We start from the raw sequence: 22,251 nt of genomic DNA, 5'->3' as shown, positions 1-22,251 counted from the left end.
TAAAGATACTAGTGTTGTTTCCTATAACCATTGAGAGAAAAGTTATTTTGTGTATAATTGATCTTTTTTATTTGGTTGATTTTTGTTTTTAAAGTGTTTTGAGGTTGGTAAATGGTTTTTTATGTTTATATTATATTTTAAAGGTGTTTTAAATTAAAAAAAACTGAAATTTGGATTTTAGAGATCCAAAAACTTGAGCTGAAATTTATCCGGTCACTAAAGCCAAACAATAAATCAATCAGTGACATGTTGACTATCATTATTAGCGATAGGTCACCTCCACTATAGGCAGTCACCAAATTTTTTAAAAAAAAATTAGAACAGATAACATGTCGTTTATTCCTAATAAAAAAATAAACAAAAAACTAGGCGTGGGCCTGGGTTTCTAAGCTCAGGTCCACCTGGAATTTTGATATAAGCTATGCACATGTGCTTGACTCATTTGTGTCTGACCTTTTTTTTTGTCGTTAAATTTTTTATCCATTTTCATTAATTATTTCTATTTAAGTATTAATTTATGTTATCTCTCTTATTTCTTAAATAAATTGAATTAGTTTTATTTTTTTAATAGTGATTAATATTCTTTTTTTTAGTTGCATGATACTTCAAAATGATCAGTTTGATTTGTATAAAAAAAATCTCCTCTTATATTGTATATGAATTAGTTGTATTTGTATATAAACAAAAATCATTTGTTGTTAGCAACAACATTTAAATGTTTAGATAAAATGAATGAAAATGTTTAAAACAAAAAGGATAGATGTTGTAAAATATTTGCATGTAAATCTATATTTTATTTATACTGTAAAAATTATCTTATCACTTTAATATTTAATTTGTGTTAACAGAATTATTTTATGATTTATAGTTTATATATATTTATTGGTTTATTTTATAAAATATAAATAATATCTTTTTATTTTCAAAATAAAAACATTATGATATATAAAAATATATGTCCATAATTTTGAAAAAAAATTTGTAGGACCTTGGGTTTTTAAAGTTAAAAAACTTAGATCCTAATTTTTCCTGTTATCCAAGGTAACCGAACAACAAATCAATAAGCACGAGTCACTTGGATTAGATTTTTTTTTAAATTGCATTTTAACTCTTTTAAGTTACATGATTGTTGTTTTATAGGTTTATTCATGTGAACAGTACATTTTTTTTCTCAATTTTTTTTTGTGGCAAATTTAATGAGCTATGGTTAAGTTTGTAATAAGAAAAGGAAATTCAAAGAAAAAGGACCAACATATAAAACACACGAAAACAACTTGGTCAATTTAAAATTCATGCTAAAAGTTGTTTTAGTCTAAAAGAATATTTAGTGTATTTTTTAATCTCTAAATTTGAGAGAGAAAAAAGAAACTTACTTAAAATTTATAAATGAAAGAAAACGTTGTCGATTGGCCATATTTTGGGCACTAAAAACAACGATTTTAGTGTCAATCAGTTTCTATTCTTGAGAAGAGTTCAATAGAGATACCAGTGTTATTTCTTATAACCATTGAGAGAAAAGTCACTATGTGTATAACTAATTTTTTTATTTGGTTGATTTTTGTTTTTAAAGTGTTTTGAGGTTGGTAAGTAGTTTTTGATGTTTATATTATATTTTAAAGGTGTTTTAGGTTAAAAAAAAAAGCTGAAATTTAGGTTTTAGAGATCCAGAAACTTGAGCTGAAATTTATCCGGTCATTAAAGCCAAACAATAGATTAATCAGTGACATGTTGACTACCATTGTTGGCGATAGGTCACCTCCACTATAGACACTCACCAGATTTTTTTAAAAAATAAGAGTAGATAACGTATCGTTTACTCCTAATAAAAGAAAATTAAAAAAAAACTGGGCATGAGCCTGGGTTTCTAAGCTTAGGTCCATCTGAAATTTTGATTAAAGCTATGCACATGTGCTTGACTCATTTGCGTCTTACCTTTTTTTTGTCATTATATTTTTATCCCTTTTCATCAATTATTTCTATTTAAGTATTAATTTATGTCATCTCTCTTATTTCTTAAATAAATTGAATTAGTTTTATTTTTTTAATACTCAATATTCTATTTTGTTTAGTTGCATGATACTTCAAAAAGATTAGTTTGATTTGTATAAAAAAAACTCTCCTCTTATATTGTATATGAATTAGTTGTATTTGTATAAAGTTTTTATATAAACAAAAATCATTTGTTGTTAGCAACAACATTTAAATGTTTAGATAAAATAAATGAAAATGTTTAAAATAAAAGGGATAGATATTGTAAAATATTTGCATGTACATTTATATTTTATTTATACTGTAAAAATTATCTTATCACTTTAATATCTTATCATAGAATTATTTTATGATTTATCAGTTTATATATATTTATTGGTTTATTTTATAAAATATAAATATTTTTTTTTATTTTCAAAATAAAAACATTATAATATATAAAAATATATATATCCATAAATTTTTTTTTCAGGTTAACGCGTAACATAAACAGCTTGTTTGTTTGTGTAAACCATATATTTATATTTTTTTTAATTAAAAAAATCATAATATTTTAAAATATATTCATAATATTAACGCGTTCTCTTTTATTAGAGTCAACAACGTACAACGAGTGATAAGACTAAATCTTAAAGAAATTTAATAGCTCTCTCGAAGTCACTTCCACCATAGTACACGAAGAGTATTTTGAAAGGAAAAATAAAATAAAATAAGAGTTTAAAATGTCTACTCATAGAAGAGCATGTCCAGGACGTGTTTAAAATTATTTTTAAAGTATTGTTTTTAAAAAATATATTAAAAAAATATTTTTTTTAAAAAAATCATTTTTATTACCAATAAATTAAAATAATTTAAAAGTATTTAATTTAAAATAAAAAAATTAATTTTTTTAAATAAAAAACCAGTCCAACCATATCTACAAATAAACCAAAATAGCATGGGTCATAGTACGTCTACAGGGACTTTTGTTGTTCAGTTATGGACCCAACACGAAGTCGTCAAATTCTATTACGAAAAAATTATTAAAAACTTTATTTTCAGCTTCAAAACATTTTGGTCATCAAATTTTTATAAGTTTAAAATGATCATAAAAAGACAAAAACATATGAACAACTCTTTTTTTCATAAATACAATTTTTTCAACCAAAATTCGACAATAAAAAAAGAAAAAAAATGTTGATATCAATTTAAACTACTAAAAAAAATGATATTTATGTAAAATAGTTTTATTTAATGATAAAAGTTCATATTATGTATTTTTTTACTTTTAAAATTTGTGAAAAAATAAATCTGAACTTGGGTTTATTTTTGGTTTAGGATGATTTTGGTTTTTTGGACTGTTTTATGAGTTTTTTTAGACTATAAATAGATTTATCACAGTTTTTATAAAGATTTATAGGTGTTTTGGGTCAAGAATGAGTTGAAAATAATCTCTTAAGTAAAAAACCTTAAGACTCGATTTTGATGGCTGGAATCTAAACAAATCAGACGACGTGTCATCTGATTTTTGTTTTCAAAAAACTTTAGGGCAGACGACATGTTAAAATTAAGGGTCCAATCACATGCGCTTGCCAGGACAGATCCGTGCGTGGGCCTTGATAAAATGGGTTAGACGGGCTGTCTTGGCCTTTGCTTTCTAGATTAAATATTTTGATTTATACTTGCCTCTTATTTTTTGAAGTTTTATTTTTATATATCATTGATGACTTTTATTATTTATTCACATATATAGTTCTAGATTTATTTAATTATATATATATATATATATGCATAAAAAATATTATTTGAACTTAGGTTTGTTAAACTATAGAAATAAATTGAAAAAACTTGCATATTTAATAATTTTACAAGAAATAAAATATTTAATTGTAATAAAACACGGTTGACATAACTAAGTAGTTCCTAAATGTTTGCAAAAAAATTAATTTTTTTTGTTAAAATTTAATATGATTTGTATGTTTTGGATTGTTTTGATGTACTAATATCAAAAATAAATTTTTTAAAATAAAAAAATATTATTAATATCTATTTCAACATAAAAAATTATTTAAAAACAATCACTACCAGACATGTGATAGTGAACCATAACCAATATAACCAGTTGTAGCTTGCTGGCAATCAGGTAACCAACAAAGGTCGCGCTCATCTGTGGCTGGCAGAGGATGAAAACATGGGGTTTCGAGCGTACTGTACAGCTTGCTGCCTTGCTGCTCAGCCACCTAACGATCATTTGCTTCCAAACAAGCCCTTCGGTCACTTTCTTCTAATTGTTTTCCTGTTTTTTTTCTTTTACATTTTAAAAAAAATTATTTTTTTAATTTTAAATTAATATTTTTTTTAGGAGTTTCAGATTATTTTAATATAATAATACCAAAAATAATTTTTTAAAAATATTAAAACAACTTTAAAAATCAACCGGGACTATATTTCCAATCACGCTAAAACCCATTTATAAAAACTGATGCAGTCTGGAGGCCATTTATAATGCATGCTGTCACTAGATTAATGGAAGGCATACGTGTCATTATTTCTCTCTTCTTTTTTCAGATGTCTCCGAATCCAGCCTCCCTTTTGCTAGGGGGAGAAAGGGAAAGATTCGAGATCCATCATCCATGAATATCCAATCATACAATCTATTACCGAGATCATAGTTTTAAAAATATTTTAAAAAAGGAATTGCTTTTTGATATGAAAAACACGAAGGAAGTTTCAGACATCCTCTCAGTGGGATATGAAGTTCGATATTACATCCTTGTTTTGTCCTTCTCCTCAACACTTTATGTATAATTGGAGCATGGAACAAAGTAGTTTTATAACCAAGACTCGTAAGCTTTCCAACTCACAAATGGTCCCGACTCGTTTTTGGATTAATCTTCTGAAAATAAATAAACAAAAAAAGAAAAAAGAAAACGTTGGAAGAGCAGCCAAGATGCTCCCCTCTCTCTCTCTCTCTCTCTCTCTCTCTAATATGATCTTAAAAGTTTATTTAATGAGAATAATTTATAGTCACTTCAATCCGATAGATAGTGACCGGAGAATCGGCCTGTACACATGCTTACATACAGTTTTCAGCCATTATCTTTATCATATGACAAGGTGTTTTGAGAATCTTCATGATCAAGTGTGTCCATATTTATTTTAAATGGATGTGTGGACTTTCCAGAAAAAAAAATAAAAATACATGGCGGGTATGACAGATCTTGCTTAGGTGTTGTTGCTATATGAAAAACACCACATTTTCATTTTTAAACTCTAGGAGACGGTGCCACAGCTAGAGACGGAATCAGCCGTGCCGTTGCATTCAACATGGTTGATTCTTCCGTTGAAACACCACAGCTCGATGTCCTTAATTCGGAGTCCAAGTCCGTGAGCACCTACAGAAATACAACATCTTCATCTGCTCATGTGAAGAGGGACCCCGGCACGGCTTTGTAGCTTGCAAGTACGTAGGCTAGGTTGATGGACGAAAAATAGAAGCACGTGGCAGCTCTGACTTGTCTACGCCGTGCATCTCGCAAGCAACTCCTCCGGTGAGAAAGTACAGTAACCAAGCGGCCCATCCTGCTCACAGAAAATCCCTCCTGTCAGATGTACAGTATTGCATGGATATCTCTAGCAACTGTAAGAAACTGATAAGGTATCAGCCCAGGTTGCATGATCAAAGATGTGCGCGAGAACTTTCCAACATGCATGCACAAAAACTACATATTTATGCAGAAGTGTAAAAGCAACTTACAACTCGAATCAGTTCCACCGACTCGCCAATTAAAAATTACAAGGTTGAAATCAATCCAAATAGCATTTCATTCACACTTGTTCGGCAAGAGTCACATTCGTTCAGCAAGAGAGCGACATTTCTAAACATCTTAATCAGACTTTAACTTAGCAGAAGGCATTTTTTGCTCAGGGATTTGTCCTGAAATGGCGGCGCTCGTTCGGCTGTGCTTCTGTCTTTGGGGGGACATTGTAGCCGTGAAGAATTTCATGGATTTTGGAATATGCCAACACCTGTGAAGGGTCAGCCCCACCACTGCTTTGTGATGCACGGGAACTCTCCTGCAGCTTAATCTTCTCAAACAGATACTGCTTCTCTGCCTCAGCTTCACTTAAACGAAGCTTGAGGTAACTGCTAGCATATTCTTCCTCTGATTTGTCTGTCTTAGCAAGCCCAATTCTCTGCAGCCTCTCAGCCTCTCGCTTTGCCTCGTTGGCCTTGAGCTGGAACATGTCAGCCTCTGCCTGCTTAAGCCTCACAATTCTCTCAAGCTCTTCAACCTGTAGCTTCTTTTGTTGCCTGTCTAGCTTAAGTTCTGCCACTTCCTTGGCCTTCTCCTCCAGCTCACGGTCACATGCCTCGAGAGCCATGCGTGCTTTCTTAAACATTCTCATCTTCTCATCAGCCACCATCTCCATCTTCCTTATGGCCTCTTGCACCACTTCAGCAATTCGGTTGCATGCCTCCTGCGGGGCTATCAGCCTCCCACCCTCCCCATTTTCAAGGCTCTTTGGAGAGTCCACCTCGAGCTCTTCAAAGAAGGGTACAGAAGAAAAGAACAAAAAGTTTAATTTCATCTAGCAGATTTCTACTGCATTTCAAGTAACATATTCAATAATTCAGTTAATCAGTTAAATGCACATGGAACCACATGTGGACTCTTCAGTCCCCACAGGACCATAACAAAACAGAGGCTATACTGATAGGGGGGAAAGAGTGATTTCTCAAAAAATGCAGAGCAAGGATGAACCCTAAAGCTCAAAGAATAGAAGAGACACATGCTATGATTAGCTTGCCAATTTGCTTGAACTAAGAGTCTAATAATAGAATGAAGACATCAGCTCCAATCACATTAATAGAATTTCAGTGTGAACATGTCACAGGCTCTGATCAAAGTGCGATACTGTTAGCATGTCTAAATATGGCATGCTCACTTACATGACTAGAGGAGTCAGAACACAGTAATACCCCTATACTCATGAAACTCTCTGCTTTTGTAATAAAGTAATCACTATCATATTTAAGAAAGAAAACTCTCTCTGCCTCTGCAAAAAAATGGAAACATTCTTTTCATATATACTTCGTGAGAATAAGAAAGATACTGCAGGGAAGCATGTATAAAAAATATATATCATACATCCATAACCACATGACAAATCACCAACTCTGTCGAAATACCCTTACTAGTTATAATAATCATAGGTACTTTAGCAAAAAGAGAATATATATATTAACGCCAAAATTCCTTCTTATTTTACTAAAATACTCTCAAACTTAAATTCTTTTAAAACCCTTGAAACCCTACTATATTTAAAGAAAAATTCATGCTCTCTTTACAACAGAAAAGAAAACTCAGGTCTGCTTTTATATTATCATGTAAATGCTAAGGTTTTATCTCTTCTTACTATCATCATTATAAGGTACAGATCTTAAGAGAAACTACTTGTAATCCATGAGCTTTTTAACACATTATTTAATCATGGTGGTTTACTTTTCTATCAATATATTTTGGCTTTAAGATCACCAAGTATGGATGTGATGGTTGAGCACCTTAAGAACCTCAATAGACAAGTTTAAAGATGAGAGATTTGCAATCCTTTGGCAATTTCTTCCAGAATTCTGGATTAAAAAGCTTAGATTCAGTTGTTTTCGCATTATGCTAAATCGTTTTGATTGGTCCACATGTAAAAGGAAAATTTTATTTTTTAATTCTTCTTTGATTGGTCCAGATATAAAATTATATTATTTTTGAATGATCTCATCTAAACTAGCTCACATTAAAATATATATATATATACACACACTTCCACGCTAACTCCTTACCTTCTAATTTTGTCATTTCTCTGTACAAAAAAATGTCATTATCTGTTGTCCAAAAACAGAACTTTCATCATCCTACAATCAAATAAGTAAATAAAAATCGTGTTTTACTTTTTTTTTTCTTTAACGATGGTATTCTACTATCCTTATGAACCAAGGATTCCTTTCACTAAATTACACCTTTACATAACTTTTTTTTTTAATCTTGATTTACCTGACGTTATTTTTTTCTTATCTTGGAATTCTATTCACTGGGCACTACCCTTATACCTTGCTAGGATTCCAATTTATTACACACACATAAAATGCGGTAAATATTTAGATAACGGTAATGATATTGGAGCAGCTTAGGCACTGCTTCAAGCAGCCAGTGAAGGCAAAGCAAACTAACGCACCAGTTCAAATATTCTTCCAATACTAAAGAAGAGAAGGCTATCTTATTTAATGCTTAGCATAATACATACCTTGGAAGAACATCAATATCACTCTGCAAGCTGTTGACTCCGCAAGTCCACCCTTCATTTTCTCAATAAGTTCCTCGCACTTCCAAAAGAGTTTCCTCCCTCTAGTGTCTTCACTTCCTCGGAAGATTCTACTAACAAAATCAAGTTCCCTCGCAAGGGCCTCTCGTTCCCATGCTGGTGCACAGTGTTGGAAAACATCTTTCACCCAACCCAAGAGCTCAGATGTTCGATTGCAGGCTCGGCAACGGAAAAGCATCTCAGTTGGGCCAGCTCCGCTCTTAACAGATGGACCCATACAAATTTGCCCATCACGAATAGCACAATCCGTGTGAGTCCAATGAGAACACAAATCGCAACCAATCCAACGGCATGTGTTCACTTCAAAATCAAACTTGTTACAGATCACACACATGCAGAGATTGCAGAAACCGCTCCTGTTGGCACATATTTCGCAGGTACAGTCATCAGCTGGAAGCTGGTTTTGGCATGCTATATTTCTGCATCTCTTGAACACAAAGACCTCAATCAGGGAAGTTTGGGAAAGACTTATACTTGGATGCAAAAAAGCCTGAATTCCAGTGTTTATTGAAACGAGTATTTCAAGTTGTACTCGGTGTGCTCTAATCAATGTCTTTGCTGTCAAATCAGCTCTACTCTGAACAAGCTTCTGCAAAATCAAAAATTCCTCTCTGTGCTGTGAACCACCACTCCCTTCAAGGATAACCCGGAGACCATTCTTTAGCTCATCAAGAAAATCATCAGGTAGATGATGCATCTTTTCAGAAATCACGTCAACTCGTTCCCTAGCTATGTCACGAAGAGTTATCTTATCTGCAACTGAGACACGACGAATGACAGACTGTTCAGGGCAATCATTCTCCGCCTTGCCATTCTCCATCTTCTTTGTCATCATGGCATCAGCAGTGGGCCAAGTTTCTCGTGAACTAGCACTTTCAGTAGGTGATTCACGAATATTATCAGAGTTAGATCTCAGTTCCTGGGCATCAGGAGACAGGCGAGGATCAGAAGACACCAAGGACAGTGATGTTTGTAGTCCAGCTGCACGCGGTTGCTGTCGTGGAGGAAGCATTTTTGATGAAGGGTGGTGATGAATGTTAGAACCAGATGATGTGCCCATCAATTAGTGGTTTCTTCCTGTCAATGTCACAAGGAACTATAACACATCATCAATCCATCACCGCCTACTTTTATCATCACTATCATTAGAATTCAAGCTACGGAAATGTGTGAAAAAAAAGAAAGAAGAGTACAGAGAAGCATGGCCCAACTAGGAACACCTCCGTTGTGAAAAATAAAAAAATCTTCAGGAAAAATTCTGCAATAAAAATTAAATGTTATCTCAAAAAAGGCTTTTCTGTCCAGTAAAGTTTTGATCAAAATTATATGTAATAATCCCTTCTTTTTACAAGAACGTTTTTTGTTGCTTGCTTAGAATTAACCATGATTTCCAGAGGATATTCATATATATATATATAAAAGCATAATTGATGAAAATTGAGCACAATCACATGGAGAGACCATATCAGCTACTGCTCAGCTATAACAGACGAAAGCAACGCATACATGCTCCCCGATTTAATTATTTTTAAAAGAAAATCAGCATCATTAATTAATCAGACTAATTAAGAAAAAAAAGCAAGAAAGTTTTTAAAAAATATACCAAAGCTGCAACAAGCAAACAGTAGATCAGAGCAAAGGAAGTGATCTGTTTAATTACTAAGAAAGCTACCAAATCCAAACATAAAGTTACCAGATCTGACCTCTCAAAAACCTTTCCTAAGATGAAATAAAATTTTTTTTTTTTAAAAAAAAATCTATCAGTTAATCAAAAAAAATTTCTATCTATTTATTCACCACTTAAACCACAACCAATATTAATAATAAAAAAAGAAGTCAAAACATTTCTTCTGGTTTTTCTACCTGTTCTCTCAGCAACCAAACAGAAGCTAATAAAAAGAAAGACAGCACGAGAGAGAAGAGAGAGAGAGAGAGAGAGAGAGAGAGAGAGACCTGATGAAACGAGGCCAAATGGATCGATGGAGGAAGAGATGAAGGAAACAGGCGTCGATCAACAAGGATTACAAGAGAGCAGAGAGATCATTGAATCAGCATCTTTACCATTTTGTCCTCCAGTGTTGAGGCTAGACTACAGATGACAGGAACAAACCGACGACTTTACCCAGGGACAAGACTGGACAATATGAGAGAGAAAGTCGTCAACGAAAGAAAACGGCTAGCGGCTAAGCCGGTGTCTTAATTTGTGTTCACCGGCTTCGCATGCTTGCAAGTTGTCACTGTTTGTGGGGCATTGACTTGCTTCTTAGACGCGGCGGCAATGGGGTTTGGCTGGCTAACACATTAATGGGTCAATAAATAATTTACTAGCGTTGACAAAATAGATAAGTGGTAAAAAAGAATCATATGGTTTTGTTGTGTTTATAAATTAAGTAGCTTTTATTCATTTTTTTTAATTATTAAGTGGCTGGTAAAATACATTTTTTACCAAACAAAAAAAAACATCTTCTCCTTATTACATTACATTTAGTAATTACAAATTATAAATTACAATTAAGAGAAACTAAATCCCATGAAAAAAAAAACATTGTGAACACCTTCACAATGCATTGTTTAGAATAGTGTTGAGCTTTGAGATTTTTTTTATTCCAGTCTCTAGTTTGTTTATTTCTTTTTAGTCCTTGAAAAATTAAGTTATATGAATTTTCGAGTTTATAATTTATTTTAACTGGTTTTGTATGCGATTCTCAGGATGGAAAGCAATAAAAAAAACATTTTGGTTATGTTGATTGAAAAAATTAAACATTCAAGGACCCAATTTGACATTATCACTAAAATAAATGGTTTCTCTTCTTACCCCACCGTTCAAAATGCACCTTTTCTCTCTCGCTTTCCTTTTGATTTTTTCAAGTTTTTTTTGTACTTTATTGAACATTTTGGTTCAAAACTTTAGTTATTTATATTTCAATCATGAGTTTCAAAAAGAAAATCAATAAAAAAAAAGTTGGCGTATGAACAATTTCTGCAACAAAACTAGTTGTTCTCAGTGTCAATGAATTTTATTTGATGATGAAAATTCCATTTATGTAATTTTTTTTATCTTTATCTTGTCAAAAAAAATAGATTAAGGTTTGAGAATTATTATTTAATCAAGTTTATTTTTCATTGTTTAACATATTAAATACTAATGTAAGACTAAAAATTAGCTTATTGAGGCCACTAAAATGTTTCTTATGTGTTATTAGTCTAAATAAGAGTTGAAAATAGGTTGTTTGAAACCTAGAAGTTAAAAGGTTAGCTTTTTAAAAGCTCTTATCTCAACTAGTGAATGATATGTCATTTGCTTTTTTAGCCAAGTATGTGTGTGTAAAGAAGCAAAAGTTAGGAGTGCATGCTCGGCTTTGTAAGCCCCTGCACATAGCCTTTTCTTTTTTACGAGCCAAACGTGTTTGCCATGCATACCCATGTGCCCAATCTTTTTTTTAAAAAAAATGTTTTTTCAATAATTTAAATTTAATTTCACAAAAATAAATTCATTTAAAATACAATAGATATGTTATTTTATTAAATTATTAAATTAATTAAGAATGTATTTTAGATATTTTTTATTACATACCATTCCATTTTTCTTTACATACCATTCCATTTTTCTTTTATTTTTTAATAAGATTATAGAAATATTTTTATAATATGAACAGGTGTTCTTTTTATATAACCAATTGTAATTATTATTTATTTAGTTTTATTTATTTGTTTTACTTCAAGTTTTTTTTTTTTATAAAATTAAATAAAAAATAGTTGCACTCCTAGACCCAGTAATCTCACCTCTTTTTTTCCTTTTAATTGTTTATCTTTAATTTAAATTTAAATTTAATAAAATTATTATTTTTTATATTTGGTTTTATTTAATCACTTTTTTTCAAATATATATTTTTATTTTTGTATAATTAAATGAAAAGTGAATTCTAAAAAATCATCATTAAATCGAAGCAAGTTAATGACTCGGATTATAAATTTCATTGATTAATTATATTGACTTGTTTTGATTCAAAACATCACCACCATCTTGATATTTAGAAGAGAACAAAAGGAGGTTAAGTGACATCCTCTTCGATATTTTTATTTATTTTTAGGTCAAGTTTTTTAATTAAAATTTATTTAAATAAACTAAGTAAAAACATGTTTGCAATATTATTTAATGAAGTGTTGTTTAATTTTTATTATAGCATTTTTTTTAATATTAATAACAATCTTATTGTATATCCCTTTATGATATTTATTTTTATATTTTTCTTTCTTAAATTTTATTCATTTTTTTTCTTGTACATTTCTATTATTGTATAGTTATTACTAGCCTCCGTGCCTCTGCTTCGCAACGTGACTAAACTATCTTTTTAAATAAAAAGTAATATTTAGGTATTGAAAATGGGTAAAAAATATATATATAAAAAAACATTTATGACAAATATGTAAAAACTCCAATTAGATCTAAACTAACATGAGACATTCTATCAAACCCATGATTAAAATTATATGGTTGGAATAACTCGATTAAAAATAAAAAGTTTTATAAAACATTTTAAAAAAATATATTAACTTTTTAAACCTGTGATCCAAGTCATTAAACTTGAAGTATCAAATTTAGAAAAATCATGAAGTTCAATTTCTAAAAAACTAAATATTAAAGGATGAAATTTTTTTTAAATACCTAACCAAACAAAAGGATTTTAAAAAATAGCAATTCGAAAAATAACTATCAAAATCACTATCACTACTATTATTAATAAGTAATACCATCATCATCACTATCATTATTTCTATTTCTATTATTATTGTTATTGTTGTTGTTGTTGTTTTTACTGTTATTGCTATTACTATTGTCATTACCACTATCATCAAAACAAATATTATTTGTATTTTTATTATCGTCATTATTTTTCTCCTTCTTCTTTCTCCCTCATGTTATTGTTGTTGTTGTTGTTGTTATTATTATTTGTAGTAGTAGTAATAGTAGTAGAAACAATAATATTGTTATCACTACAACAACAACTACTACTATTATTATCAACACTAATTTTATTATTGTTGTTGTTATCAATAATAATATTATTTTTATAATTATTGCTACTATCATTATCATCATCATCATTATTACTATTATTATCAATAATATCATCGTCATCATCATTAATATTACCATGATTATTATTATTATTATTATTGAGAAAATAAAAATCATGAACTTGGTTTTAAGAATAGAATTGAAAATTATGAAAATTTTGACAAGAAAGCTAAGAAAAACAATGAAAAATCAAAAGAAAAGGGACCAAATTGAAATCATTATTATCATTGAAAAAACAAAAATTATAAACTTGATTTAAAGAATAAAATTGAAAGTTATAAAAACTTTGACAAAAGGACAAAAGAAAAAAAAAGAAATTAAAAGTAGAAGGACTAAATCAAAATACCTTATATATACAAATTAAACACCAATGGTTAAATTGAAAATAAACAAAACTTTAACAAAAGAGAAAATAACTAAAAACACTAATCACAACTAAAAGGTATGAATATGAAATAACTTTAACTATAACAATGAGAACTATAGTGTATTAATTTATCGGGGTAGGAGAGAGAAATGAATGAAGAAAAAAAAGAAAAAAAGTCACTAGGAATGTTGGAAACCTATTAAGAGAACATGTATTGCCTATAAAAAGAAGACATCGAGGAATAAACTAAGACAACAAAAGCCCATTTTTGAATGTTGGAAACCATTGCACGCGCCGCCCAAAGTGTGTGGCGGTTCTAACACGCTGGGGGGTGCTCTACTACATGCGCCAACAATTTTTTAGATATAAAATTATTATTTTAATGGTAAATTATGTTATTAACCTCAAGCAAACCTATAATTAACCAAAAAAAAACCAAAAGCTAAAAGTCCTAAATACCTTTGACTACAATGAATTCAATATTTTGCATGCAGGGTATATGTGTAATTCTACTATTTATAAAGAAACAAAAATACTTAGATGCCCCTACTTGAGACCACTTGTTTTTGTGCTCTTGGGGATATTTTAGTTATTTATTGTTCATTAAAACATTTATTAGACAAAAATATCCCCTAAAAAATCAATAATGACTAATGCTCCTTATAAAATACTAAAATAACCCTGGTTTAAAGGCATGCATTTTTTTTATAGGAATGACAAAATAATCATTACATTGTAGTGATGAATAGTAAAATATAAGAGGAGTTATAGTGAATCTTCCTTTTGTTTTAGTTGTTTATATAATATACAATTTGATCCAAAAAAGTCAAGTTATTCAACCTAAACGGGTTCATGATCTGTTTAGCAAGTTTGGTAATTTGAGCTGAGTCAATCCATGTCAATAAAAAATGATGTCTTTTCAATTTTTTTTAAGAAATAAAAAATTATGGCTTGAAGTTTTTTGTTATCAAATCAATCTCAAAAGGGACAGTCGAGATGTGTTTGACCTGCTTAGTTAAGTGGATCACATTGTGTGATTGAATTGAAGGTTTGAATAGAAGCAGTCCTCACTTGTTATGATTGTAAAATTTAATATTAGAGAGTGTAGGGGTAGAAATGACCAATAATGTAGCAATAGATGTAGACCTTTTTTATGGTGGATAGTGAAAGGAGGAGAAAAGCGTGAGAGCGGTGACTAGTTTTATTTTAATGTAGTGAAAAAGTTGTTATATTTAATATAAAAACTTTGTAGTCATTAAATATAATATAATGACAATCTTGTAAATAATCATATATTTTTTATTGGTTTTTTATGTGTTGTGAACTTATAAACTCGAAGATATAAACAGTAATTTATGAAAAAATGGAGGTAAAGTGAAAAATAATAATCAAACTACAAGATGTGAAGTGTAATTTACTCTTTAAAGTTTTCCATTTTTTTAAAAATAAAAAAAACCTATATATTTTTTTTTCTACACTAAAATTGACTTCTAATCTGACCTATAATAGAGCACGAGTACTAGACTAGTAGCATTTGTGTTCAAATGACCGAGAATATTTTATTAGACTAGTAGGGGCTACTGATATTTGTGTTCAGATGACAATAAAGATTTTATTAAACTAGTTGTTTGGGAGCGGCTAGTGGAATTTGTATTCAAATAACCAGGAAGATTTTCTCAGACTAGTTGTCCAAGAGGGGCTAACTGCATTTGTGTTTAGATGACCGAGGTGATTTATTAAACTAGCTGACTGAAAAGATGCTAGTGGCATCTGTGTTCAAATAACTAAGAAAATCTTATTATACTAACTAAGTGGGAGGGCTAGTGGCATCAATATGTTTAATTGTCGGGAAAACTAAGCTTGCCTTAGAGTTAAATATATGTATAAATTATATGTGGATTGAAAATAGTGTAGTTGAAATTATTCATAGAGCTAGATTAATGAGGTGTGTGTGTGTGTGTGTGTGTGTTTTACTCATAAAATTATTGTATTATAATCTAATTTGATGGAATAATGTACTTGTGAGGTCCTTTTCATTGATTCTTATAATGCCACTTTTTGTTATTGAATTTAATATTGTAATTTAAATATGTTAAATTGATATTTATCGTAATTTGAGGTATTCCATGTTGAACTTTTAATCATGTTTTATAAAACATCATATTTATATTTTGTAACCCTTTGTTGATTTTGTGTATTCATATTGAATTTTATATTATTTAAGATAAGATCCTAAAAATTACCATATTCTAAATTTTAATTTTCATTAATCATTTAATAAAGTAAACTATATAAATTCATGTGTAAATTATGTGTAAGTTATCCTTGTGTTGTGTTGATGAGAGAAAGGTTCATGATGATTAGACTTGATTATGATATTGATTTATGAGATAAAAAAAAGCTGTCAATAACTTGTTGCGCGCTCCTAATATAAGGGAAACTCTATCGAAATCTCGATAGGGTGCACAAAAAGAAATTATCCCTTGAGTTTTTGAATTACTTAAAAGGTCGTTATCATAGAAAGTAGATTTTTTAAAAAAATTCAAGGTTGTTAGATCAACCCTTTTTTTCCCATTTATCCCTCAATCTTTTCTTAATTTGATCATTTCACATTTATTTATTTTTAAATTGAACTTGATAGTTTTTTTTTGTTACTTAGTTATGGGGATCCCACAATATCGAGAAATAAATTAACGTGTTTGATGCTCAGTTTTGCAAATCAAATAATTTTATTGATCCAAAATAATAAAGGCTAGAAGAATCCAATTTGGAAAAAATGTATTAAGTATTGAAAAAGACAAGAAGGATAACTTGGTCGGGGTGGCATTGCACTTGTTAGCATGTGGAAAGAGGTCATTATATGCAGTCTCTTCCAGTAGCTATCCACCACCATCCTCAGACCTGTTAGAACCAGAGTTTTGAAACCCGGATCGGCTCGGCGGTTCGACCCACGACTTGGCCAAACCGAGCCTGGGACCAGTCCGGGTGGAGGTAAAAACCCGCTCGGGAGTTGGCCCGGTGAAACCCGGTCGACCCGAGTAAACCCAGGTGTGACCCGGCTGTGTTTTCTTATATATATGTAAGTAAAACACCACCGTTACAAACCTTTTAAACCATGAAGAGTTGAGGACAGAAAACCTAATTTTTTCAATCTTCAAACTTATATCTGGTGCAAAGAAGAGCAGAGGAATTTAAGTTCAAGGCAAGCTTGTTACTTGTTTGGCTCTTTTCAATTCAGTTCTACGAATCAAGGTAAGATTAAGCTGCTGTTATCTCTTTAATTTTTTGTTCTTCATCTAGAAAAGGTATTACTAACTCCCTAGATTAGGGCCATGACTCTATCTCTCACCTTCTCTTTCGTTGCTGTCAAATAGAAGATTAAAATTCTGGTTTGAGAATGAAATGATATGGAATAATAGAGGAAATTATGGGGTTTTATTTACTGTTGCAGAACCAAGAATTAAGGTCGTGCAATTTTAGTTTTTACAAGAAAAAAACAGAAACCAAAAAGCAATAAAAAGCCAAGTTTGTATGAGGGAGGGGTATGGGTTGTGTCTACAACTTGCATACCTTTATTGGTCTGTAGCATCATCAAACACCAGCCTTCTGGTTTTTTAGGGGCATCCAACATTGGTTCCAAACAAAGAGGTGAGATGGAGCTTTTCCAATTACAGTTTTAAGAATTTAGTTTTCATGTGGAGTATGAGAAGCATTTGTGTTTACTTGTGTATGATTCTGAGTCCAGGTAGATGCAGAGCAATTGCTATCTTTCTTTGGCAGCCACAGGGAGGATTTTAATTTTCCTTCACCATTGCAGGCACAAATCTATGTACAGAATTACCTTTCAGTTGAAGAGGATCTGACAGAGTTTGCGGGCTCATTACTTGTTGATCCAGATGAATATGGCATTGAAAATGCTGCACTATTTCTCCCAAATGACCATAGCTCACCAAGGTCATCAAGGAAAGCTTATGCCGAGGATAATAGTGACAGAACAACTTATTTTGCCTATAGAGAGGTAATAAATAATCTCCAACGACCATTTTTAGCAACACCTGATTCTCTCAGTAATTATTTAAGAGAATGCTAATGGGAGCATTGGAGAAATATGTAACTTACTCATTATTTCAATGTCATTGAAGACATTCTTTTTAGAGTCGTGGAAGACCTTCAAGTTAAATGAAATTTTATGTCTTACTGAGTTCATGCACAAGTCAACCATTCTAGATTTGCTGCATTTCTAGGCCAGGAATCATTTTGTATTTCATGTGTATTCTTTAAGGACACTTGAAAATTTAACTTGTACGTTCATATCTTTATGACAATCTGCAAACTTGTATGGCCAACATTTTCAAGTCTTTAACTGCGAAGAAATAAATAATTAAAAAGCCAACAAGATTGATCACTTTTTTTAGCAGTCTATCTTCAACATGTGTAAGTTGTGGGGTTTTGGGATTTATGCTTTTTGACTTTTCCAGCACTTAGTTTTCTTCCACTCATGCAACTCCATCTCCTGTAAGTTTCATGCTTATTGTAAGCATGCAACTATTTGCTCCTGAACCAGTAAGGTGTTCATTGTAAGGTTTTATAAGGTTTTTTTTTTTACCCAATCATTATACTGGGTCAATCACTGGATCGGGTTTAAAAACTATGATTAGAACCACTACGGTGAGACCTTCGTGGTGATAGGGTTCGTGTTTATAGAGGTGCGATGGTGATGCTCTAACGACCTTTTATTTCTTCTCCTATCTCTTTTCTCTCTCATCTCCCTGGATATCATGTTGGTCTGCCAAAGTTGAAAAGTTTCATGTTATTTTGTTTTGGTATCAGATTTGATCTTCATTCTTATGATTTCATTCCTTGTCATTTTTTTTCATTTAATTTTTATATCAAATTTGATAATCATTCTTTTGATTGTCATTTGTTCTATTTTAGATCAATTTCTTAATTGAATTTTGTTTTTAATTTCTTCCCTTAACATTTTGTTTCATTTTATTTTTATATCGGATTTGGTTTTCATCTTTTTATTGCTATTTTTTTGGATCTTTTTTAATTGATTTTTTTTTCAATTTTATCCCTCATCATTTGGTTGATTGAGCATTTAGCTTCGTGAGTTTTTTGAATTTGCCTTCTATAGGATAATCTTGGCCCCATGACTAGGGTAATTGGAAGATTAGTATGAGTTGACTTTGGTTTTTTAGGTCATTTTTTAAAATTGATTTTTTTTTAATTTTATCCTTTAACATTGAGTTTGTTTAAGATTAAGTTTCGGTGTTCGTTTCACATTCCTCTCTGTGGACTTATCTCAGTCTCATTTCCTAAGTTGTATGCTTGTCAGGTTAATTTAAGTTGACTTAAATTTTTTTTTAATGTTATTTGTTTTTTTAATTTCATCCTTAAACATTAGATGAGTAAGTTTGAGAATTGAGCTTTATGGTTTTATTTGATTTGTTTTCTATGAGGTTATTCTATTCTCATGACAGGTCGTGGATTTGACTAGCTGACTCAGAACAAGTTTTTAGTTTTTTTTTTAAATTAATTTTTTTTCCAATATTATCCTTCAACATTTGATTTGATGAGAATTGGGTTTTAAATTTTGTTTTTTTATAGGGTTATTCTATTCTCATTTATTTATTTTTTTCTTTTGTCATCAAATAAGATCATATAGACCTTTTAAAAATATTGTGGGAATATCTTTCCATTATATTGACAATCATTCATTTTCTTCAATTAATCATTAAAATCTTTTTTGTTTAGTTCAGTTTATTTTCTATCGCTCCTATTTTTTCGATTATATTATTGATTTAATCGAGTTTATTTAACCTAGTCAGTCAATTATCTGAGTCTCATATTTTTTTATTTCTTTAAAAACACTAGTATTGTCTACTCATTTTTTCAGTTAAAAAATAATATTGATAATAAAATGATTAAAAAAAACATGTAGAAATTTCATTGTTAAGTATGGTTAGTTTGGTCATTAAAATTAACAAGAGTAGTAAAAGGTTTGATGTTGCAAGGGAAATCACATGAAACATAGGTAAAAGCATTTATTTATAATGGTAGTAATTGTTTTTTAAAATATTTTTCATTTGAAAATATATTTTTTATTTTTATAAAATATATTTTTAATATCAGAATATCAAAACTATCAGAAAATGCAAAAAAATAATTTGAAGCAAAGAAAATAAAATTTTTTTAAAATATTTTTAAAACACAAAAATAAATAAACTTAAAATTGTTTCACCAATAACCAATATCAGACCTTAGATATTGGTGGGCCCCATGTTTAGCATCACAATTTTTTAACGTTACTCAACACATTATGAAGTTATTTGCTTTTACGATTAAAATCATGTTTTGTGATTTTTAAATTTTTTTTTAAATTAATTTTTTTTAATGTTTTTAAATCGTTTTAATCTACTGATATAAAAAATAATTTTAAAAAATAAAAATAAAAAAAATATTATTTTTATATATTTCTAAAATAAAAATATATTTTTTAAAAAAATCACCATCAGTCTCTTAAATTATAAATAGCTAAAAGGAATCAGCGTTTTACTATGGACTGCACAGTGCAGTCCACAGTAAAACACTGATTCCTTAGCCTTTTTTTTTTAAAAAAAAGTTGTCTAAGTTTTTTTAGCTATTTTTTTATGCTTTTTGGGATTTTTTTTGCTTCTTTCTTTGTTTTTTTAATTAATTTTTTTCGTTTAGTTTAGTTTGTTAATGTTAAATTTCTTTCTATTTAGTTATTAGACTTTCATGACACATATCCCGAGTTTCACAGGTTAACCTGATTTCACGGGTAAACCTAGTTAATTCCGGGTTGACCCGTTAATTTTATATTATTATTATTATTTTCATAAATATTTTTGTTTAATTTAGTTTGTTAATGTTAAATTTTTTTTATTTAGTTATCAGACTTTCATGACACAAATACTGGGTTTAACAGGTTAACATGGTTTGACGAGTTAACCCCGATTTTTTTTTCTTTTTAATTAATTTTTTTTGTTTAGTTCAGTTTGTTAATATTCACTTTTTTTTTTATTTAGTTACCAGACATTCATGACACGGATCCTGGATTTAACGGGTTAACTTAGTTTGACGAGTTAACCTGAATTTTATTTTATTTTTTATTTTTTTTTCTTTTTAATTATTTTTTTCGTTTAGTTTAGTTTGTTAATGCTAAATTTCTTTCTATTTAGTTTTTTTTGTCTTCTTAGAGTTTTTTTTTTCTTTTTAATTAATTTAGTTTATTAATATTAAATTTTTTTCTAAGTAGTTCTCGGCTGATGCCTTTAGTTTTTTTTATGCCTTTGACTGTGAACTGCACAGTGCAGTCCACAGTGAAAAGGCTGATGCCTTTTATTTTTTTTCTTTTTAAATAATTTTTTTCGTTTAATTTAAATTATTAATGTTAAATTTTTTTCTATTTAGTTATCAAACTTTTAGTACACGAATTCCAGGTTTGACAGGTTAACCTAATTTGACGAGTTAGCCCAGTTAATTCTGGGTTAACCCATTAATTTGTTTTTTTCTTTTTAATTATCAAACTTTCACGATGCGAATTCAAGGTATGACGGGTTAACCTGGTTTGAAGTGTTAACCCAATTAATTCATATTTTTTTTCTTTTTTTTTCATTAGTTTTTTTTTCTTATTGGTTTTTTTAACTAATCTATTTAATTATCATATTTTTATAAAACGAACTTGCAGCCAGACCCACGTCCAATGCTATTGGATCTGGTATTGCAGTCCAGACACTTTTATGCTAAGGGTTAACCCAAGTTTAATGTTATTATTAATATTATAAACATTACTCTTCGATCAGGCGTTGCAATCAAACTTGAGACTCTTGAGTATAACTTTGTAAAAAAACTTAACACTTTTAAATCTTAACTATTTTTAAAATGTAAAAAATAATTGACCCGCGTATCGCGCGGGGCAGAGTAACTATTACTATCTATTTACTCTTGACAGAAAACAGCTCTAAAAAGGAGGCTTTTGTTACAAGAACATCAAGCCCAAACACATGCTAAATCATTTATTTCTTCTCATTGAATCACCATCACACGACACAAGTGCAAATTCATTTCCGTGGTCTGCTCTGAAACATTTCAAATCCTTACCCCCAACTTTGGTTTGAACTCTGTTTTTTTTTTTTCCATACCCTAGGATATTGAACCAGCTTTTATATACACCAATATTAATTTCACTCTCTGGTTTAGACATTCGTACCTCTTGGAACGCAATGTGTCATCACTCAGGCCATTCCCACAGACATGACGTCCTTGGCAGTTTACCATGTTTTTGTATCATTTGAGGAGGATGGTAAGAACCCATAAAAGGTTACTGAAGAACCACTCATCATTTGCCTGTTCAGGTCTCCTGTCATTTGTCTTTAATAAATGTTGCGGTCTCCCATCCACTACATCAAATTAATCTTAAAAGTGCAAGGAC

General features: G+C 30.1%; 1 protein-coding gene across 5 annotated transcripts; it reads right to left on the bottom strand.

Annotated features, from left to right (window-relative positions):
* Positions 1–5,676: 5,676 nt before the first annotated feature.
* Positions 5,677–10,453, bottom strand: LOC133681435 (OBERON-like protein). Of its 5 annotated transcripts, none has more exons than XM_062104484.1 (4): positions 10,300–10,432; positions 9,540–9,604; positions 8,269–9,442; positions 5,770–6,515 (listed from the first exon to the last, which is right to left on the bottom strand). In XM_062104484.1, exons 3-4 carry the CDS (start codon positions 9,404–9,406, stop codon positions 5,893–5,895), a joined length of 1,761 nt encoding a protein of 586 aa, XP_061960468.1. In that variant the 5' UTR covers positions 9,407–9,442; positions 9,540–9,604; positions 10,300–10,432; the 3' UTR covers positions 5,770–5,892. The 5 variants fall into 5 exon arrangements, with proteins under 5 accessions (XP_061960464.1, XP_061960468.1, XP_061960465.1 ...); XM_062104481.1 differs by having other exon boundaries at positions 8,269–9,423; XM_062104480.1 differs by lacking the exon at positions 9,540–9,604 and having other exon boundaries at positions 5,677–6,515; positions 8,269–9,423; positions 10,300–10,453.
* Positions 10,454–22,251: the final 11,798 nt, after the last annotated feature.

The sequence above is a fragment of the Populus nigra genome, chromosome 2 (assembly GCF_951802175.1).
Source record: "Populus nigra chromosome 2, ddPopNigr1.1, whole genome shotgun sequence".
Taxonomy (NCBI): domain Eukaryota; kingdom Viridiplantae; phylum Streptophyta; class Magnoliopsida; order Malpighiales; family Salicaceae; genus Populus; species Populus nigra.
Note: the sequence above shows the minus strand (reverse complement) of the source record. Positions and strands in the feature narration are given on the sequence as shown.